We start from the raw sequence: 21,414 nt of genomic DNA on the forward strand, positions 1-21,414 counted from the left end.
GATGGACATGTGTCTGAGTGAACTCTGGGAGTTGGTGATGGACAGGGAGGCCTGGTGTGCCGTGATTCATGAGGTCGCAAAGAGTCGGACACGACTGAGCGAGTGAACTGAACTGAAGTTAAAGAAAATCTTACAGTACTCAAAAAAAAAATTCAGATCCTACAGGATCTCAAAGAATGAGCAGAAGAATTCTAGGGGTTGCTACAATCTCTCTTTGGAGGATCCTTCTCCTGGCGATGGGGAATTTGGAGTTGGCTAATACCCCTATTAATCATTGTTATCACCATATTGATGGTGCTTATGATTGCTCCATGTAGTATCAATTGTCTAACCCGTTTTGTCTCTGCCCAGGTCAACAAGCTACAACATTCAGTGCCAGTTCAACAAGGATATATAAAACTAGAGCCGACCATTGAAAATATCACTCACCCTTAGATGGACACTGCTATAAGGACTCTGAGGCTTGAAACTAGCAAGAAGGGGAGGCCCAATGCCCCTCCCCATCCCAGTTCAGCAGGAAGTAGCCAGAGAGACCTCAACACCCCTATTCCCAAAGAATTGGGCCTCCCATCTTGAGTCTCTTGAGGGAGGAATGTTAGGTAGTTAGAATAGGAAAACGGAGTCCAGAATGGTGGTGGCTAACTGAGAAAGAAAGGAAAAAGCCCACAAAAATAGAACAAAGGAAGGCCTGAGGAGTGGAGTGAGAACCTCAGGTGAAACAAGCAGCCCTCCTGGCTAGCCCAATTTACATAGGGCAGGCTCAGGGGGAGGAGAAAAGAAAAACAAATAAAACGAGGAGCCAAAATTGAGACTCTCTCTCTCTTCTCTGTGCTTCTTTTGGGTTGGCCCACCCTCATGCCTCGAGGATGTACTTTCCTTTGTTTGCCAAATAAAACTGAGCTGTAACCAAGCAGTAACACTGAGCTGTAATAACACTTGTCCGTCCGTTGCTTCAAATTTTTGCTGCGGCAAGACAGAACCGAGGAAATTACAAACACTATTAGTCAAACAATCCTGAAAAGGGCTCTGTCACCTGGCTCTGTCACCCACCAATCTCACTCCCAACTGAAATAAGGTTACCTATCATACTAACAGTTAAAATTTTAAAAATCAAATCAAAATGAATTGGTTTTTTCAAGAAGGCTCAGGTCAAACACAGGAAGGACAGAGCTTGCTTAGAAATCTCATCAAAACATGATATAAAAAAATGAAAGAAAAATAATGGTCAGCATATAGAACAGGAAGACCTGAGAGGAGCTCAGCTCCCAAAACAACAGATCAAATAAATTATCTTAAGAAACATCTCCCCAATGTAGAGATGAAGAGGAAGGCCAGCACAGCTCAAAGACCCTAACCATTATGGTCTTCCAAATAACATACTTGTTAATTCACAACTAGCAATAAACTTCTTGACAGTAATTTGGTTCTCAATGTAAGTAAAACATATGTATATGTGTGTATAGCAGCTAAATTATATGCTACTATTTCAGAATACCTGAGCTTCCTGAAAAACCATTTTTCCTAAGTTCAGAGGCTTTCATTTACTTCTGCCTTATTTACAGGTGCATGGATGAATCAAATATTTGAACTTGACCTATTTATAACAATTTTAAAAATACTAATATCAGAGTTAATTGATATTTTTAAAAAAGTATAATCCTCTTATTGGTTATTGTTTCCCTAAATAACAAATTTATATTATACTATTATGGTAGTATTCAGAATTTAAAGCCTATACCCTGAAGTTACTGTTAACTAGAAACAAAGTTGACCAACTCTGTCCAATAGAAAGTAAAGGTTTAAGAACAGGTAGAACATAAACTTTATATTAAACTTTATCAACATATTACCTTCATTCTAGTTTCACTCAGCTATAAGTAGTTTACTTGAAAAAATGGGAACCTTTTCATTGCTATGAGACAACAATATTTTTTAAAATATTGAAAAAATGATTGTAAAAGAAAAGCAAAATGTGTCAGAAGTGTAAAAAACTTTTTTTTACTGAAAATTACATAATTTATCAAATCACAGTTTAGTGCATAATAATCAGTTTTAAACATAAGCTGATGAAAAGCAAAAGAAATGACTGCTTAAGATTTAGAAGCAGCAAAAATCCTAGTGTCTTCACACAATAAAACTTTTTTTTCCACTTTAATTTTCTTGTGCACATAACTTTTGCAAAATTTTTGCAAATATTCCAGGTAACAGACAAACCAAATATTAATTATTATGCAAATATATAACTCAAATGTAATATCATTGTGTATTAAAAAAACAGAGATTATGTTTTCCCACTGTACTGATACTATTTCAAACTTTATAGCTAGCTATAAAGTTGCCTGAATACATATTTGTATGTATATATATATGTATGTGTGTGTGGGAGCGTGTACATTTCTAAATTAAAATGAACATCATCTTACCAAAGACATTGATTCTGTAGAACAATCTCTTACAGATTTAACATAAACCTGAAAAAAACAAGAGGATTTATTTGTATCCAAACATGTGCAATGTGATTACAGATGTTTACTGTATTAAACCTACAATCTTAATTTAAAATATTAAAGTTCACTAGAATGGCATAAAGCTTACAAATGAACAGTGACAGTTACAAAATTGTCTAAGCTAAGCTTCAGTTTAATTCATTAATTTTAATATCATAGGACCACACTGGTCTATATAATGCCCTGTTCAGATAAACAGAATACAAAACAGGTAGATGTTGGCCTGCAGGCACATGGCTTGACCCAATTTTGCCTCTCTGCCTGACAGCCTTGACCAAACAGGTAGTCTTCAACTGTGTGTGTGTGTGTATGTGTGTGTGTATGGCGGTGGCAGTGGTGGGGGGAGGTGGTGAAGAGAGAGGGAGAGGATGAACACCTTTGTGTGTGTGTGTGTGTGTTTATGGGGTGGGGGGTAAAGAGAGAGGGAGAGGATGATCATAAAGAATGAAACAGGAGGAAATATCAACCAGGAAAAATATCAACAACCTCAGATATGCAGATGATACCACTCTAGTGGCAGAAAGCAAAGAGAAACTAAAGCCCCGCTTCTGCTGCTGCTGCTAAGTCACTTCAGTCATGTCCAACTCTGTGCGATCCCATAGGTGGCAGCCCACCAGGCTCCTCCATCCCTGGGATTCTCCAGGCAAGAACACTGGCGTGGGTTGCCATTTCCTTCTCCAATGCATGAAAGTGAAAAGTTAAAGTGAAGTCGCTCAGGCGTGTTCGACTCTTAGCGACCCCATGGACTGCAGCCTACCAGGCTCCTCCGTCCATGGGATTTTCCAGGCAAGAGTACTGGAGTGGGGTGCCATTGCCGCTAGGTAAGGATAAAAGTGGAGAGTGAAAAAGCTAGCTTGAAACTCAAAATTCAAAAATCTAAGATCATGGCATCTGGTCCCATCACTTGATGGCAAATATTAGGTTGGTGCAAAAGTAATTGCAGTTTTGCATTGCTGATTTTTGCTGTTTGATACTGGAATACATTATTAAATAAATGTGTTTGTGTCATACATCATTTTAATGTGCATTTTTAACTGTGGTTTTGCTAATGACTTATTATTTGGTATTTATTTTATATTTATTTTAGAATATAGAAATAATGTTAGACAAAAAGAAAAATTCAAGCAACTTTTTTATTCGAGTTCAAAATGGGTCACAAAGCAGAGGAGACAACTTTCAACATCAACAACACATTTGGCCTAGGAACTGCTAACTGCTAACAAACAGTGCAATATGTTAGCAGTGGTTCAATAAGTTTTGCAAAGGAGACAAGAGCCTTGATGATGAGGAGCATAGAGGCTAGCGGTCAGAAGTTGACAACTGAGAGCAATCATAGAAGCTGATCCTCTTATAACTACACAAGAAATTGTCAAAGAACTCAATGTTGTTCATGCTACAGTCATTTGGCCTTTGAAGTAAATTGGAAAGGTGAAAAAGATCAATAAGGGGTGCCTTATGAGCTGAATGAAAAATCAAAAAGATCATTGTTTTGAAGTGTCATTTTCTCCTATTCGACACAATAACAATGAACCATGTTTTAATTGGATTGTGACGTGTAACGAAAAGTGGATTTTATATGACGACCAGTGATGAGCAGCTCTGTGATTGGACCAAGAAACTCCAAAGCACTTACCACAGCCAAACTTGCACCAAAAAAAGGTTGTGGTCACTGTTTGGTGGTCTGCTGCTGGTCTGATCCACTACAGCTTTCTGAATCCCAGCAAAACCATTACAACTGAGAAGTATGTTCAGCCAATCCATGAGATGCATGAAAAACTGCAAAGCCTACAGCCAGCACTGCTCAACAGAAAGGTTCCAATTCTTCTCCACAATACCTGACTGCACCAGCACTTCAAAAGTTGAACAAACTTTTGTTTGTTCAACAAACAAAACAAAGCTATGAAGCTTTGCCTCATCTGCCATATCCAACTGACTACCACTTCTTCAAGCATCTCGACAACTTTTTGCAGGAAAATGCTTCCACAATGAGCAGGAGGCAGAAAATGCTTTCCAAGAGTTCATCGAATCCTGAAGCACAGATTTTTATGCTACAGGAATAAAGAGACTTATTTCTTATTGGCAAAAATATGTTGATTGTAATTATTCCTATTTTGATTAATAAAGATGTGTTTGAGTCTAGTTATTATGATTTAAAATTCACAGTCCAAAACTGCAATTACTTTTGAACCAATCTAACAGAAGGGGAAAAAGTGGAAGTAGTGACAGATCTTATTTTCTTGGGCTACAAAATCACTGCGGATGGTGACTGTAGCCACAAAATTAAAAGATGCTTGCTCCTTGGAAGGAAAGCTATGACAAACCTAGATAGTGTATTAAAAAGCAGAGACATCACTTTGCCAACAGAGGTCTGTTTAGTCAAAGCTATGGTTTTACCAGCAGTCATATATGGATATGAGAATTGGACCATAAAAAAGGTTAAGCACCAAAGAATTGATGATTTTGAACTGTGGTGCTGGAGAAGACTGTCCAGAGTCCCTTGGATAGCAAGGACATCAAACCAGGTAATCCTAAAGGAAATCAATCCTGAATATTCATTGGAAAAGTTGATACTGAAGCTGTGATCACCTGATGTGAAGATCAGGAAGCTCATTGGAAAAGATCTTGATTCCAGGAAAGATTGAAGGCAAAAGAAGAGGCAAACTCTGCGAGACACTAGAGAAAGGAGGAGACTGGAGTGCTGCAGTCCATAGGGTTGCAAAGAGTTGGACAAGATTCAGCGACTGAACAACAACAACAGGAGGAAATCAGTTTTATCTAAAAAGGGCATCTGATTAATTTAAGGCAAAATCAAGCAGACCATCAAAAGAGGATGACAGTACAATTGCAAAGAATAGGATCAGGTTTAAAGTGCCTGTGAAGTTTTAAGAATTTCATTAACAAATTACATATCTTTAAGGGATATTATGTTTAGAAATGACATCATTCTACTGTTTAGAAATGACATCATTCTCATGTTTAGAAATGACGTCATTCTCATGTTTAGAAATGGTGTCCTTCTCATGTTTAGAAATGGCGTCATTCTCATGTTTAGAAATGGCGTCACTCTAAACATAAAGCTAAGAAACGGATTTCTATTTTCTAAACTTAAAATATTTAATTATAATAATTCAATCAGACAAAATAGTTTATCTGCAGATGTACAGAAATACTTCTTTTCCATCACTTTAGCTCATTAAAATCATAAAATGATTAGACTAAAAAAGTTGCACACTTACATAAACAGTTGATTTGAAGTTCTCAGATGCTTTCAAAAATAAGCAATGTTTACCATCCCTGCTTGGAGATGAAGATGCTGACAAAACAACAAATCCAGCCACTGCAATGGTGTCCTATATAGAATAAAATAATTTAAAACCATCAATATAACATAATTCTGAAAGCCACATAGATTTTGATTATTACTATGTAAAAGAGGAAATCATTTCTGTAAAATGGAAAACATGTTTCCCTAAACTTACTTCATGTTTTCTGACTCTAAGATTTAGAATACCATCTCCTACAAAAATGGGTATCAGTAATGTAGGCATAGACAAGTACAATGCCTCTCTTAATGGACCAGGAAAACACTAATTAAATTACGTAGAGATTTTTATTTATCAAATAGAGCAACAAAAATGAATGTTTATCTCACTTTATGTGCATAAACTTACATAAATACAATGAAGAGATAGAGATGAGCCAACAGTACTAAGAATGGATATTAAATGAAACTAAATTGCAAGAGAGACTACATGGAGAAACACATGTCATTAGTGCAAAAACTCCATACTGTTATAAAACTAACTTGTATAAAGATACAAGGTAGAAGACATTAATAAGAAATTTCCATTTATATACTAATAAGAACAAAGATATCTTCTTTCCACTCAGGTTTATAATAGTAATAAGTCAATCTCGATTTATTCCTGCCTCTCTCATTTTTTAGTTAAATCTCCCTGTTTTATTTCCCAAATAGTGGAACATCCATATTTAATGTATTTTGTCTTGCTCTATTATAAAAATATATGTATATATTTTCTTACCTTACTCTTCTAATTTTAACACCAAAACCTTAAGATATATAGAAATCATTGAGCATTAGGCAGTTTCCTTCGATAATTTTAATCTCTACCAAAAAGAAGTCTTCTGCATTACTGATTTTTTATTTGCAAGCGTATAGTGTCAATTCCCAGGATTCTCTATTTAGATCCATTAACTGGGCCATGAGCACCTTGAAGACAAAGTGGTGTCTTATTCTGCTTTGTATTTAGAGGGCTTGGCACAAAGTAGGCCCTCCATAAACTATCCATGAATCAAAGGAAGGATCATAAAATGTCTTTCTAAAATCTCTGGCTCTTTCTAGATATTTTAGCTGTGCGAATTTCTCCATTTTATTTTCTTCAAGTGAGACTGAAAACATAATTGTGTCTGTGCTGCTAATGCTATAGTTAAATGGGAGAAAATTTTCCTTCCCACTGAAGATTTTCCATTATCCTGTTTTAGGGAGCTCTAAAGACTCCTTCAGGAATAAATTACTTTTATAACTAAAAAATATGAAATTTTTTCCAATGTACCTAAGAACAGTATACTCTGATTTAAATGAAAACTTAATATTTTAGTCAAAGATGTGAAGTTGTTTAATCAAACTAACACAAGAAAATAAACAGAAGTAGGGAAGTCACTGGTTTGTCAGTTCTACATTCTCTTCAAAATACAAAAAATAAACTATCTCATGTTATTTTCTATCTTACTTTAAAATGTCTTAAACATAAAGATATATACTAAATGAGTGTTAGGGGTAGAGATGCACATTTTTCTATTTTTCTGGGTAAACTAAACTTTTAAAGAATAAATATTTCTTTTATGATGGCAAAAAATTTTAAATAAAGAGATAAATTATTAAAAGCAGGACATAAGTATTCATAATAAAACTTTTTCCAAGTGTATTCTATTTTAACATTAGAAACACAACTCAAAAAAGTTACCACTTTTCTAGCATATAATCAACAAAATGGAAATTACCAAAAATAATCTAAGAAAGGAAAAATAACATGTCTAATTTATTGTACATTTTTTTTTTATTTTTAATTTTCATTGGAGTATAGTTGATTTACAATGTATTAGTTTCAGGTGTACAGCAAAGTTAATCTGTTATACATATACATATATTCCCTCTTTTGGGGCTATTTTACCATATATCACATTACAGAGTCCTGAGTGCTATACAGAGTGCTGTGCTATACAGTAGGTCCTTAAAGTTATCTATTTTACATACAGCAATGTGTATATGTCCATCCCAATCTCCCAATTTATCTCTCCCCTATATATATATATATTTATATTATAAACATGTGTGTCATGTGTTCAGTCGCTTTAGTCGTGTCAGACTCTTTACGACCCATGGACTGTAACACACCAATCTCCTCTGTCATTGGGATTCTCCAGGCAAGAATACTGGAGCGGGTTGCCATTCCTTCTTTCAGGAGATCCTCCCGGGATCAAACCCACATCTCCTGAATTGCAGACAGGTTCTTTACTGCTGAGCCACGCAGGAAGCCCTATAAACATGAATTTGTTTAATTTACACATATAAATTGCACTGAAGGGGCTTGGTGATCTCATCCCAACTGAATTTGCCTGTTTTATCTCCAGATACTGCCATTCAATACTGCATAAATCATATTCTCTTAAATATCTAGTGCTTTTCCACATACATTTTTGGAATATTCTGAGCCCCCACTAATAATAAATAGCATTTTTCTCTTCTGCACATATCTGATCCTATCTATCTTTGAAAATCTAGGCTGTAAATGTTTCTTCCCTGTGAGGTTTATCTTAGATTGTATCCCAAAGAAGGGAGAAGGAAAAATAATTCTTTCTTCTTCTATACTCTCCTATACATCATTTTAATATTTTTTTATATTCTGTGTTATTTATAAACTTTCTTAATATTTTTCTGCCCTTAAAACTCTGTCAGATCCTTGGGACGAGGAATGTCTTATCCATATGGCTATCTCATACAAGTGACTGGTGGAAGTTGCTGTTCATAATCAGTGGTCAATAAATATGTGCTGAATAAATTAATCAGTACTGGTAAAAACAGAAATATTGAACTTCACAAAGAGAAAAATAAGTGGCCTAGGATTCATATTTAATGATTTATTAATCATAATGGCTCTCAAATTAATTCAAATACACAGAGGATAAGAAAGATAAATATACAATAGGCTGTTTTAGTTTGTATAAACATTCACTAGACTAAGTTGAAAATGAGATTTAATATACATTGTTCTAAGTTTCTGAGAAGAGCATACTGAAGCCATTCAAACAAGAATGGGAAATACACAGTTTAGTAGTGAGACTACAGTATTCTGATATATCAGAGTTGGGTACCTATCTCAGTCTACTGAAACCAGAAATAGGAAATCAGCCTGAGAGGTATAACTGTGCTACTAAAAATGATAAGGTTTTAATCGCTATCATTGCATCAATGTTATAAAAGTGAAAAAACATGAAATGAAATCTTTGAACTAACTCAGAATACTCAGGAATCACAAAGGGGTCATTTCCCTTTTGTTACAGTGCCTTAGACTGAGTCCTCGTCATTAAACAATTTTTAGTTTAGTCAAAATAAATATTTATAACCACAAATCAGTCTCCGAGATAATGAAATCAGGACACATCTTTTTAACATAAGTATTCTTTAAAAATGAACAATTAAAAAGAAAAAAAAAAATCAGGCAACTTACTTGCATATAAACAAACATGGTTTTTACATGCTAATATTTCCTAATGATGAACACAATCAGTGGTGCAATAGGAAGCAAATCAATAGATATCAAACATGTAAATCACAAAACTAGTGTATTAATTTGCTAATTTTAATGGATAATACATTAAAATTTCTCATGACTGAGCAGGAAAAGGGCAGAGAAAATATGAAGCAACTGATAATCCAAAAAGAAAGATTTATCTGACTTTACCAAGCACTAAAGTAATTTTTACTATACGGAACTTGCAAATATTGTTAGGTTATTACACCTTAGAACACTGCTAAAGAGTGAAAGGGTACAGGGATAAGTCAGGCACCTGATGTCACTGATAGTACAGTGACTGACAGAAAATATTTCTCTAACATAAGAAATGTATTTCATGGGTATTACTAGCATCTATTGGATCGTGTAACACCAAGGACATAATTGGAAGTAATACATGCAATATTAGCATGAAAAGCAAAATCTTTAAGTGGTCTCAAATCATTTTATGATCTGATACCCCCACCACAGTCCAACAGTCATATTTTGTGTGACTAACTATGGAATTCTGCCTTCCCATAATTCCTGAGCATTCCAGGGTCCTCATGCAGGGATGATCTACTCTCCTAGTACCCCTGTGCTCATTCTTCCTGCGATTTTTCTTATTCTGTTACTCAATCTTCTCAGTACACATCACATCTGGATAAAATAATTAATTACATAATAGTTGTTTAATTCCACTTTTCTCCACTGAAAATTACTGCATGATGGCAAGGTTCATAACTGTCTTAATCAGTGAAGATTTTTCAGACATCAAGCATAGAAGACAAAAAACATTCAACAAATCTTCAGACAACTCAATGAACACTGAAACATATGAATATACACATGAAACATACACACATATTATATAAAATAAACCTTCATTAAATCTTAACATAAACTATACAACTACCACAAAACTTACTTCATAGAAACCTGGCATTTTAGAATTGCAAAGGACCTTAGAAATCATATAATCAAGTACATCTTCACTTTTCAGATAAGAAAATAAGGGCCAGAGAGGATAAATGAGCAGTCTGTGGTCACATACAGCTAATTATTGTAGAACAAGACAAGAATCCAGATCTCTGATTTCCAGGTACTACTCTACCTGCCCTTTCAAAACTAAATCTTACAGGGGTGGAAAAAAAATATATTAACAAACGTCTATAATTTTGTCAGTTTTGTGGTAAGATCTTTGAAAAAAAATTTTTAAGTACTTTGAAAAAGTTGTATTTTATATCTACATATTAATGTTAAAACTTTCTTTAAACGAAAGCTAAAACTGAAAAAAATGCCTCAGATGAATGGAGTTTCAATCAGAGCATTCGTACTCTTGCAAATGTGCCATTAATCTAGCAAACATGTTTTAGGACTGCTGTACTTAAACACAGAGCTAAGCTTAAGAAAACAAGTGACGAAGAATGGTATAAGAACTGTAGTATAAAGTTGATCCTTTTATGCAAAAAGTTTTACCTTTGATTTGCAACAATCTTTACCCTAGACACTAAAAACTCTAAAATAAATAGCCTAATTAGACCTCTTAGATGATTAGCATTCATGATTTTAAATGCAGAAAGAATTTAAACTAAATTGTGACCTCAATCTTCTCACCATTATATTTTAAAAAGGAGAAACTTTGACTTACCATTATCAATATCCTGTTACCAGACAAGTACTAATTAGTTGTATGCTACCACTGCTGAGTCACTTCAGTCGTGTCCAACTTTCTGCAACCCCATAGACGGCAGCCCACCAGGATGCCCCATCCCTGGGATTCTCCAGGCAAGAACACTGGAGTGGGTTGCCATTTCCTTCTCCAACGCATGAAAGTGAAAAGTGAAAGTGAAGTCATGTCTGACCCTCAGCGACCCCATGGACTGCAGCCTTCCAGGCTCCTCCATCCATGGGATTTTCCAGGCAAGAGTACTGGAGCGGGGTGCCATTGCCTTCTCCGAATTAGTTGTGTAGTTCTATCCTATTTTAATGAATACCTACTTAAAATATATTTCAATAGCAGAAAACACCTTTCATATCAGTTAGGAAAAATACTAATATCTAATATATCACACATGTTTTATAGAATGCATACATGCTAATTCATTTTATTATAAACTTTTTATATTGCTTTTCAAATAAGAATAAATACAAGAATTTTAAAGATAAAGATAAAAATGTATTTAAAATATAAGCAAATAGATCCCTAATATTCAATACCATGTATTTATTTTTTAAAACACTTCTCTAAGATGTTCAAGATATGTTGTGAAATAAAGCAATTTACAAAACATGGATAGTATGATGTCATTTGATAACGCACATATGAGTTTACATATACATATATATACACATACATATGTAAGTATACATATATACATACATATATAACACTGGAAGGATACCAAAAAAATGGCATAGCAGTGGTATTATCTAATAATGGGAGTAAGTGATGGGAGTGAAACTTTCCCTGTTAAACACCTACTAAGTATTCTCACTTTCATTCCCCTCTCTCTCCCTCTCATCATTTCTGAAGAATATCTTTCTTAAAAAAAGACATGATTTGGTGTCTTATGAAACACTGAATTCTTAGTAATTCAGAATTGTCATCATAAATATTAATTATTTAAACAAAGCTGAAATAACATCATGCCTTTAAGGGCAAGAATACTAATAAGGAATAACAGTAAGAACAGGCCTCTACTGGAGCCAGTCATAGAAGTGCCTCATTAAAATAGCTATACAGAGATACTGATTTTTACCCTACCTAAACAACCTCAAGCAGATTTAATTGTGTGTGTGATACACTAGCTTTATAAACTTTTATTTCCTAGTCTACTTTCCTGATAAGGCTGTCAGGTGGTACATTTTTTTTAGTATACTTGCCTCCAGAACTTCACAGTGCCATACCAACTGTTAAAACTATATCACAATCAAAGATGTTTAAATTGCATCAAAAGTCACTCTGGTTACTATTGTGAGAGAAAACAGCCTAATGAACTATCCTAGGAGTTTTATAACATGAACTGCATGGCAACTATTTGCTTTCCTCAAGTTTTAAAGTAAGATTTTAAGATACACCACTGATTGAATAATAACTGTTCACTGAGGAAAAAATAAATGACTACGTTCTTTTCTTTGTTCCAATTAAAAATTAAGGAAAAAAATTAACTCATTTACCACCTCTTCACAGAAACTTAGCAAGAAGAGAACATAGGCAAAACATTCTCTGACACAAATAGTAGCAATGTTTTCTCACGTCAGTCTCCAAACTCCAAACACAAAACACGTATACAACTAATCAATTCTATGTCAAGTCAACAAGTGCCTTATTAGTTTTCATCTTTACAGTTTCTGAATTACTGTTAAGCTCTCACTGATTCCTCTACCTTAAATCTCTTCCTGGTAGAAGAAAATAAATTGAAAAATAATCTGGGAGATAACCAGGGAAACTGGAACAGACTTGATATTTTATATATATATATAAATTATTGTAGGCATAATGATGAAATTGTGCTTATGCATGTATACAAATACATAGGAAAAGAGAAATATACATAGATGTGTGTGTGTGTCTGTGTGTATATACATGACTGCGCCGATGATGTCATGATTTATAAAAGTTGATGTTAACATTTCAGTAGTTTAATTATATTGTGTATGTATTCATTTGTGTATACACATAAACACATACATACATATACATATATACATAATTTTAGGACGCTTTCTCTTTTATATGCTGAAATTTTTAGGGTTTAAATTATATAACTCCTGCTATTTGCCTCAAAATAATCTGTGGCAGTAAAATGAGTAGATGAAATGGATGAAATAAGAGCCTAAATACTGATTACTGCTGAAGTTAGATGTTCAGAATATGGACAGTATTTATTCAATTCTTACCACTTATACATGTGTTTGAAATTTTTCATAATAAAAATTTTAAAGACTAACAGGTAAAATGTTCCACTAAAAATTCTGTGCCTACTGTTTGATGTTTTTCCCCAAATCCTCCAGGCAGATTCATGCCCAGTTTATTGAGGTTGCTACCCCAGTTCTATTGCAGTCACCACCATTAAAGATTTCCAATAGACTAGAGAGAGTGGACACCATAAGGTCAAGCACTGTCTCTTATTCATTTTGGTTTCTTTAGAGCCTAGCACAAAGTCAAGCAAAATGTCAGCCCTTAATAAATGTTTACTGAACCTAAATGAATGTAAATAAAAAAAGAGACAGAGTACAGACAATCTCATCTGACTTTGTTGTTTTGCAGAAACCATTGTTTTTCCCCGTATCATTTACTTGTTAGTAACAACCTTAAATCAACCATATATCTAATATTTCTGTAGCATCATTTTAGAAGTACTTTCTAATACTAAACAATTTATCTGGAGACATCTATGACTCAGTAATTTTTATAGCTATATGCTTCAATATTAGTTAATTGCCAAAACTGGTTCTACAAATATCCAGAGAATCACTAATTAACATCAAAGATGTCATATGATTCTTATTAAAAAACAATTTTAAATCATTTTAATACACATGCAGAAAAAAAATCTGTAGTATACACCAGAGAGTAATTTCTGTAGATGTGCTGTCCAATACAGTAAAAACTAACCATATGTGGCTATTTAATTAAAATGATACAAAGTTTAAAATTCAGTTCCTCAAGCCATATTTTAAGTGCTCATTGGCCAAATAAGACAAGTAGCTACCATATTGAGAACACAGATCTAGAACATTTCCAGCATAGCAAACAGATCTATTGGATGGTAGAACTGTTTTTGGTGTGTCTATCTTGTACCCTACAACATTTCTAAATTCATATATTAGCCCTCTCAGCTTTTTTTTTTTTTTTTTTTTTTTTTGATTTTTAAAGATTTTATATATATTGGATCAGGTCATCTGAGAAGACTTGTTCAGTCGCTCAGTCATTTCTGACTCTGCGACCCCACAGACTGCAGCATGCCAGGCTTCCCTATCCTTCATTTTCTCCCTGAGTTTGTTCAAGCTCATGTTCATTGAGTCAAGGATGCCATCCAACCATCTTATCCTCTATCACCCTCTTCTCTTGCCCTCAATCTTTCCCAGCATCAGGGTCTTTTCCAATTAGTTGGCTCTTCACATCAGGTAGCTGAAGTACTGAAGCTTCAGCGTCAATCCATGCAATGAATATTCAGAGTTGATTTCCTATAGGATTGATTGGTGTGATCTCCTTGCTGTTCAAAGGACTCTCAAGGGTCTTCTCCGGCACCACAGTTTTAAAGCATCAATTCTTCAGTGCTCAGCCTTCTTTATGGTCCAACTCTCACATCCATACATGACTAGTGAAAAACCATAGCTTTGATTATATATGGACCTTTGTCAGCAAAGTGATGTCTGTTATTTAATATGCTGTCTAGGTTTGTCATAGCTTTTCTTCCAAGGAGCAAGCATCTTTTTTAATTTCATCGCTGCAGTCAGTGTCTGCAGTAATTTTCAAGCCCAAGAAAATAAAGTCCGTCACTGTTTCCATTGCTTCCCCATCTATTTGCCATGAAATGATGGGACCAGATATTATGGTCTTCATTTTTTGAATATTTAGTTTTAATCCAGCTTTTTCACTCTCCTCTTTCACCTCCATCAAAATGTTCCTTAGTCCCTCTTCGCTTTCTACCATTAGAGTGGTGTCATTTGCATACCTGAGGTTACTGATATTTCCCATGGTAATCCTGATTCCAGCTTGTGCTTCATCTAGCCTGGCATTTCACATGATGTAATAGAAGTTAAATAAGCAGGGTGACAATATACAGCCCTGACATACTCTTTTCCCAATTTGGAACCAGTTTGTTGTTCCACTTTTGGTTCTAACTATTGATTATTGACCTGCATAAAGTTTTCTCAGGAGGCAGGTGAAGTTATCTGGTTTTCTCCTCTCTTTAAGAATTTTCCAGTTTGTTGTGATCCACACAATCAAAGGCTTTAGCACAGTCAATGAAGCAGATGTTTTTCTGGAATATCCTTGCTTTTTCTATGATCCAATGGATGTTGGCAATTTGATCTCTGGTTCCTCAGCCTTTTCTAAATCCGGCTTGAACATCGGAAAGTTCTTCATTCACGTACTTACTGTTAAAGCGTAGCTTGAAGGATTTTGAGCATTATTTTGACAGCATGTGAAATGAGTGCAATTGTGCAGTAGCTTGAACATTCATGGGCATTGCCCCTTTTTGGGATTGGAATGAAAACTGATCTAGTCTTCTGGTTTCTATTGTTTTCCTCTATTTCTTTGCATTGTTCACTTAAGAAGGCTTTATTTCTCCTGGCTATTCTTTGGAACTCTGCATTCAGATAGGTATATCTTTCCTTTTCTCCATTTCCTTTCACTTCTCTTCTTTTCTCAGCTATTTGTAAGGCCTGCTCAGACAACCATTTTGCATTTCTTTTTCTTGGGAATGGTTTTGGTCACCACATCCTGTACAATGTTATGAACCTCTGTCCATATTTCTTCAGGCACCCTATCAGGTCTAATCCCTTGAATCTATTTGTCACTTTCACTGTTTAATCATAAGGGATTTGATTTAGGTCATACCTGAATGGCTTACTTTCTTCAATTTAAGTCTGAATTTTGCAATAAGGAGTTCATGATCTGAGCCACAGTCAGCTTCCAGTCTTGCTTTCGCTGACTGTACAGAGCTTCTCCATCTTCAGCTGCAAAGAATATATTCAATCTGATTTCGGTAATAACCATCTGGTGATGCCCATGTGTAGAACCGTCTCTTGTGTGTTGGAACAGGGTGTTTGCTATGAGCAGTGTGTTCTCTTGGCCAAACTCTTGTTAGCCTTTGCCCCACTTCATTTTGTACTCCAAAGCCAAACTTGCCTGTTATTCCAGGTATGTCTTGACTTCCTACTCTGAGAAGAGAGATAATTTTACTTCTTCTTTTACAAATTAGATGTCTTTTCTTTTCTTCTTATTTGATTACTCTGGCTAGAAGTTCTAGTACAAGGCTGAATAGCAGTGGTGAAAGCAAGCATCCTTTTCATGTTCCTGGCTTATGAGGAAAGCTTTCGGTCTTTCACAATTGAGTATGTTAGCTATAGGTTTTTCATAATTGACTTTTATTATGTTACAATGTTCCCTTTGATTTTTCTGAGTGTTCTGACTACAAAAGTATGTAGAATTTTTCAAATACCTTTCCTGCAATTAAGATAATCATTTGTGTTTTTTATCCCTTTGTTCTATTATTAATGTGATGTATTTTGTTGTTGTTCAGTAGCTAAATTTGTTCAATTCTGAGACCCTATGGACTACAGCACTCAGGCTTCTCTATCCTCCACTACGTCCTGGAGTTTGCCCAAATTCATATCCATCTAGTCAGTGATGCTATTACAATGTAATACAATGTAGTATAATGATTTTCTTACATTGAACCAAACATAATTTCTGGGATAAATCCCTTTGGTCATGGTGTTTACTCTCCTTTTAATACACTGCTGGGTTTGGTTTGGTATCATCTTTTTGGGGATTTTAGCAGGCATTTATTTTATAATAATTATAGAAAATATTATGGACATACTCATATAGACTTTAGCTCATATTATTTTTTAGTTAGTAAGGATTATTTTTAAGTAAGAGAAAATGTACCTATCTTTAAGACAGTCTATTGAATATTGAAAATTAAACTTAAGTGAGAGGAAAAATTGTCCCTTTTTCTGTCAATGATAAGTTTCACTAATATCTTTGGAGTGTTCAATTTTAAGGATGTTGCTTTTTAAAAAAGTATAATTTTTCATATATCTGCAAATCTACAATGAATTTCTAAAAAATGGCTTGTAGGATACATACAGCATGATCAATAATTCTATTTCTAAAGAGATATAGTAATATAAAAATATTTTACCCCTTCATAGAAAACTTTAGCACAGTCCTTTGCTAAGCTTCCAAAAAATAATATATTGATCTTGCTGATCTCTGAATTCGAATTATCTTGTTCTATAGAGAAACACACACAGAAAAACACTTCAGATACAGAACTTTTATAGACACAAAAAAATTGCTGACAACTAAATTCTAAAACCTATAGTTACTTCAAAATAAAATTATGAAGAAGAGTAATTAAAATGCTTATAATTCACTTTTAGTTTACTCTATCACCTTAAGAACTGCAAAAATAATGTACAGAATGCTACTGGGCATTAAAAGCAAAATTATAACAGTTTCAACTATAATATGCTTTACAAATTTCTGTAAATACCACATTAACATCACATAATGATCACTTTCATTTTCCCATGGTTACCATCAAAAGAACTGAATAAGGTACTGAATAAGAACCAAATAAAAATAATTCCATTTTTATACTGTATAACATCACTCTCCAAATACTTTATTTTTACTGAACTTCTGGTAATATATAATTATTAGAACTTTAAGTTTTAATCTAGACAAGTGAGTTCTCTGCAGCACCCATACATTGAAGAGTAAAAGAGCAGTGTGTGTGTAAAAACTGAGCTTTTTGTGATTTTGACAATAAGAATTATTTGGAAAAGAAGAAACAGATATGCTACGAGGAATCTCACTTGGAAATTTCTCGGCTTTGGGGAAGACTCTCCATAATCTTTGTTCTCCAGAGGTCACCTCCTAGAACCACTGAAGCAAGGCCAAATGCTAACATTCAATTACTGTAACATCTGAGAGAGGTCTCATTAATACCAGCTTTCAAAGATTCAATTACTCCAACTGCTCTCATATCAGACTTTCATGCATCTATGAAGTACATGAAACATCTTTCCAAAACTTTCAGTGTAACTTGTAACTCTTAAATCTGCTACTCTATCACCAGCAATGAAAAAACTATCACACATCTGCCTATTACCTCCTTTCACTCACTTCTGTCATCCAATTCCTCAAAATAAGTAGATATATAAATTGAAACACTAATGTTCTCAAAAACAAAAATACAATGGCTTCTAATCAAGATATAACTTACTTCTTTAATATAGTAAATGCCCTGTCAGATGTCTATTTCTGGCCATGACAAAGTAATGGGAACTGGATTTGTTCTGTCCTTAAAGAAACTAACAAAAACAACAACTATATATATACATATATACACACACACACACAACAGTTTGCAGACACTGGACAACAGGAAGTGCAGGAAACTATTCTCTTTGAGAAGGAAAGCAAAGCCAGAGCCCTAGTTTATTTCCTGGAGATTCTAGGCAACAGAAAATGGAGGTAAAATCTAAAGAAAGCCCAGCAGCCTCACTGAATTCAGAAGAGTTCAGATTTGAGGACAGCAAAGTGGATAGAATTTGTGCGACATGTTGCTGAAAGGAAGACAGCAGCATAGACAAGTGCTCTGGAGATGAGTGCCTTTGGGTCTTTGGCTGAGTACTGATCTCCAAAAGCACAGGAGGAAAGAATCCCAGAAAGGAATTAGAACCACTTGAAAGAAAGAGGCAGAATAATTCTGAGACTCACACAGCGCTGTGAACTGCTCTGGCTCCAGAGTGGAATCTTCACACACAAAGCACGTGGTAAACTTGTCAGAAGGGCACTTCCTTGGTTATCAGGACAAATTAGTCCCGACATAAACGCTGCTCTAGACCCATCCTAACAAAGTTAATCAAATTGATTCCAAGAGAATTTACAGTATTCCAAACTGAAGACAAATAATATTTAAAGAATTACAAATAAATCCAATATTTGATAATTTAAAATTCTGAATGTCCAGCATTCAGTTAAAAAAACTACCAACAATGTAGAAAGGAAAAATACATAAGAACTGGGGTAGGAAGGATACAGGGTGGGGGGTTGGGGGGGGTCAATAGAAAATAACTCAGAAATAACAGTGATAATAGCATTGACATAGAAGATTTTGAAACAGTTATTAAAATTGCATGTTCAAGAAAGTAGAAGACAATAGGTGAGGAGAACTGAGAGACATGAAAAAAACTAAACAGGAACTTAAAGAGTTGAAAAATAGAATATTAGAAGCTAACCATACAATGACCAAAGTTAACAGCAGGTTAACAGAAAAGAAATGTTAGTGAAAATAGGAAAACAGAAAAATCAAAATCAATTAATACAAAAGCTGATTTTAAAAATCAATAAAATAAATCTACAGCCAGAACAATCAGGAAAAAAGTAAGAGAGAGAGAGACAGAAGTCATGAATTACCAAATCAATGAAATACATCATCATTACAGATCCTACCCACAATAAAAGCATATAAAAAGTATTTTATGAATGACTTTACACCAACATATTGACAAGCAAGATGACCTGGATAAATTCCTTTAGAAACACAATCTACCAATGCTTACTCAAGAAAGAAAGAGATAATTTCAACAGCCCTATGTCAATTAAAGGGACTGAACTTAGAGTTAAATCTTCCTACTGAAAAAATCTCCATATACAAGTGGTTTCACCAGTGAATACTACAAACATTTAAGGAAAAAATAAACAATTCCAGGTAAAGTCTTCCAGAAAATAGGAAAGGAGGGACCATAAACAACTCTTCACTAAGAACAGCATTACCCCAATATCAAAACCAATCAAAATCACTACAGGAAAAGACAGATTCCTACCATATTTTTCATAAATTTAAATGCAAAAATTCTTAACAAAACATTAGCAAATCAAACCTAGGAATATATAAAAGGATAATACATCAGGCATGCCACCACATCCTGCTCTATTTTTCTTCAAACCAAATTTCTGTCAATTATTACCTTGTACAATTATTTGCTGAATTTACTTATTCCCCTACAATGTAAACTCCATGAATGCAAGAACCTTGTTTTGGTCATTGTTATATTGCTAGCTACATTGCTGTACCTAGAACAGTGTCTGTTATGTATATGGTTTCCAATAGTTTTGGAAATATACTTCCAAGTTTATTTCCCATTCCCTGCTGTAGACCATTCTTCATTCATTCAACTAATTTCAGACTTCAGATGAGATTTACTTTGGTCTCCAAGTATTCTAAACTCTTACCAAGATTATTTAAGGGTCTAGGGAGAAGAATTAGCTCACGTAACACCTAGGAAAGAAATAACATGCTGAAAATAGCATTATCTTACAATTTGCTGTTTGGGTCACATTCATGAAACTAGAAAATAGGGAGATGAGTTAGCCATTGTAATATCTGGGTAGCACATTAAAGGAATCTGAAGCAAAACAGAAGCCATGGGGGAGTAGGGAGTGGACAGACTTTGAAGGAAAAGATTTAGAGAGGAAAAGAATAACTTTTCATTCCATATATTTGATGCTAGAGTAAAAGAATAAATTTTCACTCCATAGATGTTCATACTAAAAATGATTTCTGTGGTTCATACTAAAAATGATTATATGTGTATGTATACATAAAGTTACCCATTTCTAGATTATAAGCAAAAAGTTAAGCAGAAATGGTCTTGTCATTTACCTTGAAGTCCAATCTTTAAAACAGCTCTTCTGTTTTCACCACAAATTAAAGAAGAGATAAGTGAGAGTTTTCCCTGAAGTGAAAGAAAAATAGTTACACATAAATCCAAGAGACTGTAATAACATAATTAAAATTGGAATAAATTTTTAAGGCTACTTTATTCATCATTACAAAATACTGGAAAGAATCCAAGTACTGCTGCACAGGGGAATGTTATAAACAGACTGTGGTGGAATTTCAGCAATCAATAAAATGTAATACTATCGATAAACGTAACAACTTGAAGAATTGCAAGTAGTGAAAAGAAGCCACAATCAAAAGGCTACATACTGATACGTGTAACATATAATATTGATACTTTAAAAGAAAAAAGCTACATACAGTTCAGTTCAGTTGCAAAACTGGTCAAAAGTGGTTGCCATGGATTGAAATTAAGGTAGCAGCTGACTATAAAATTTGGGGGGAGTGAAAGCCTGTTCTACAGCTTGATTATGGTTGCAGTTACACGTTTTTATACATCTGTCGAAACTCACAGACCTATATATAGTAAAAACCAGTGAATTTCATAGCAAAATGCATTTAATAAAAGTCAAGAAATGTTGAGATACCTGCAGACATGTGCAGGTTAGAAAAAGGAATATAAGAATTCAAACTGACATTTCATTTATATCTAAAAGGGTTTATCTTAATAACACC

At 34.3% G+C, this 21,414-nt stretch overlaps 1 protein-coding gene across 8 annotated transcripts in view; it reads right to left on the reverse strand.

Annotated features, from left to right (window-relative positions):
* Positions 1-21,414, reverse strand: part of POT1 (protection of telomeres 1) — a 97,824-nt gene that overhangs the window by 73,290 nt on the left and 3,120 nt on the right. For 6 of the 8 annotated variants that reach the window (XM_044946837.2, XM_044946840.2, XM_044946843.2 and 3 more), the window contains exons 3-6: positions 20,719-20,791; positions 17,185-17,276; positions 5,744-5,857; positions 2,424-2,471 (exon numbers count right to left, since the gene is read on the reverse strand). In XM_044946837.2, the coding sequence (XP_044802772.2) occupies positions 2,424-2,471; positions 5,744-5,857; positions 17,185-17,276; positions 20,719-20,791 (327 nt within the window). The remainder of the gene's footprint in view (positions 1-2,423; positions 2,472-5,743; positions 5,858-17,184; positions 17,277-20,718; positions 20,792-21,414) is intronic. The other 2 variants (XM_044946838.2, XM_044946844.2) reach the window with 2 other exon arrangements.

Source organism: Bubalus bubalis, chromosome 8 (assembly GCF_019923935.1).
Source record: "Bubalus bubalis isolate 160015118507 breed Murrah chromosome 8, NDDB_SH_1, whole genome shotgun sequence".
Taxonomy (NCBI): Eukaryota; Metazoa; Chordata; class Mammalia; order Artiodactyla; family Bovidae; genus Bubalus; species Bubalus bubalis.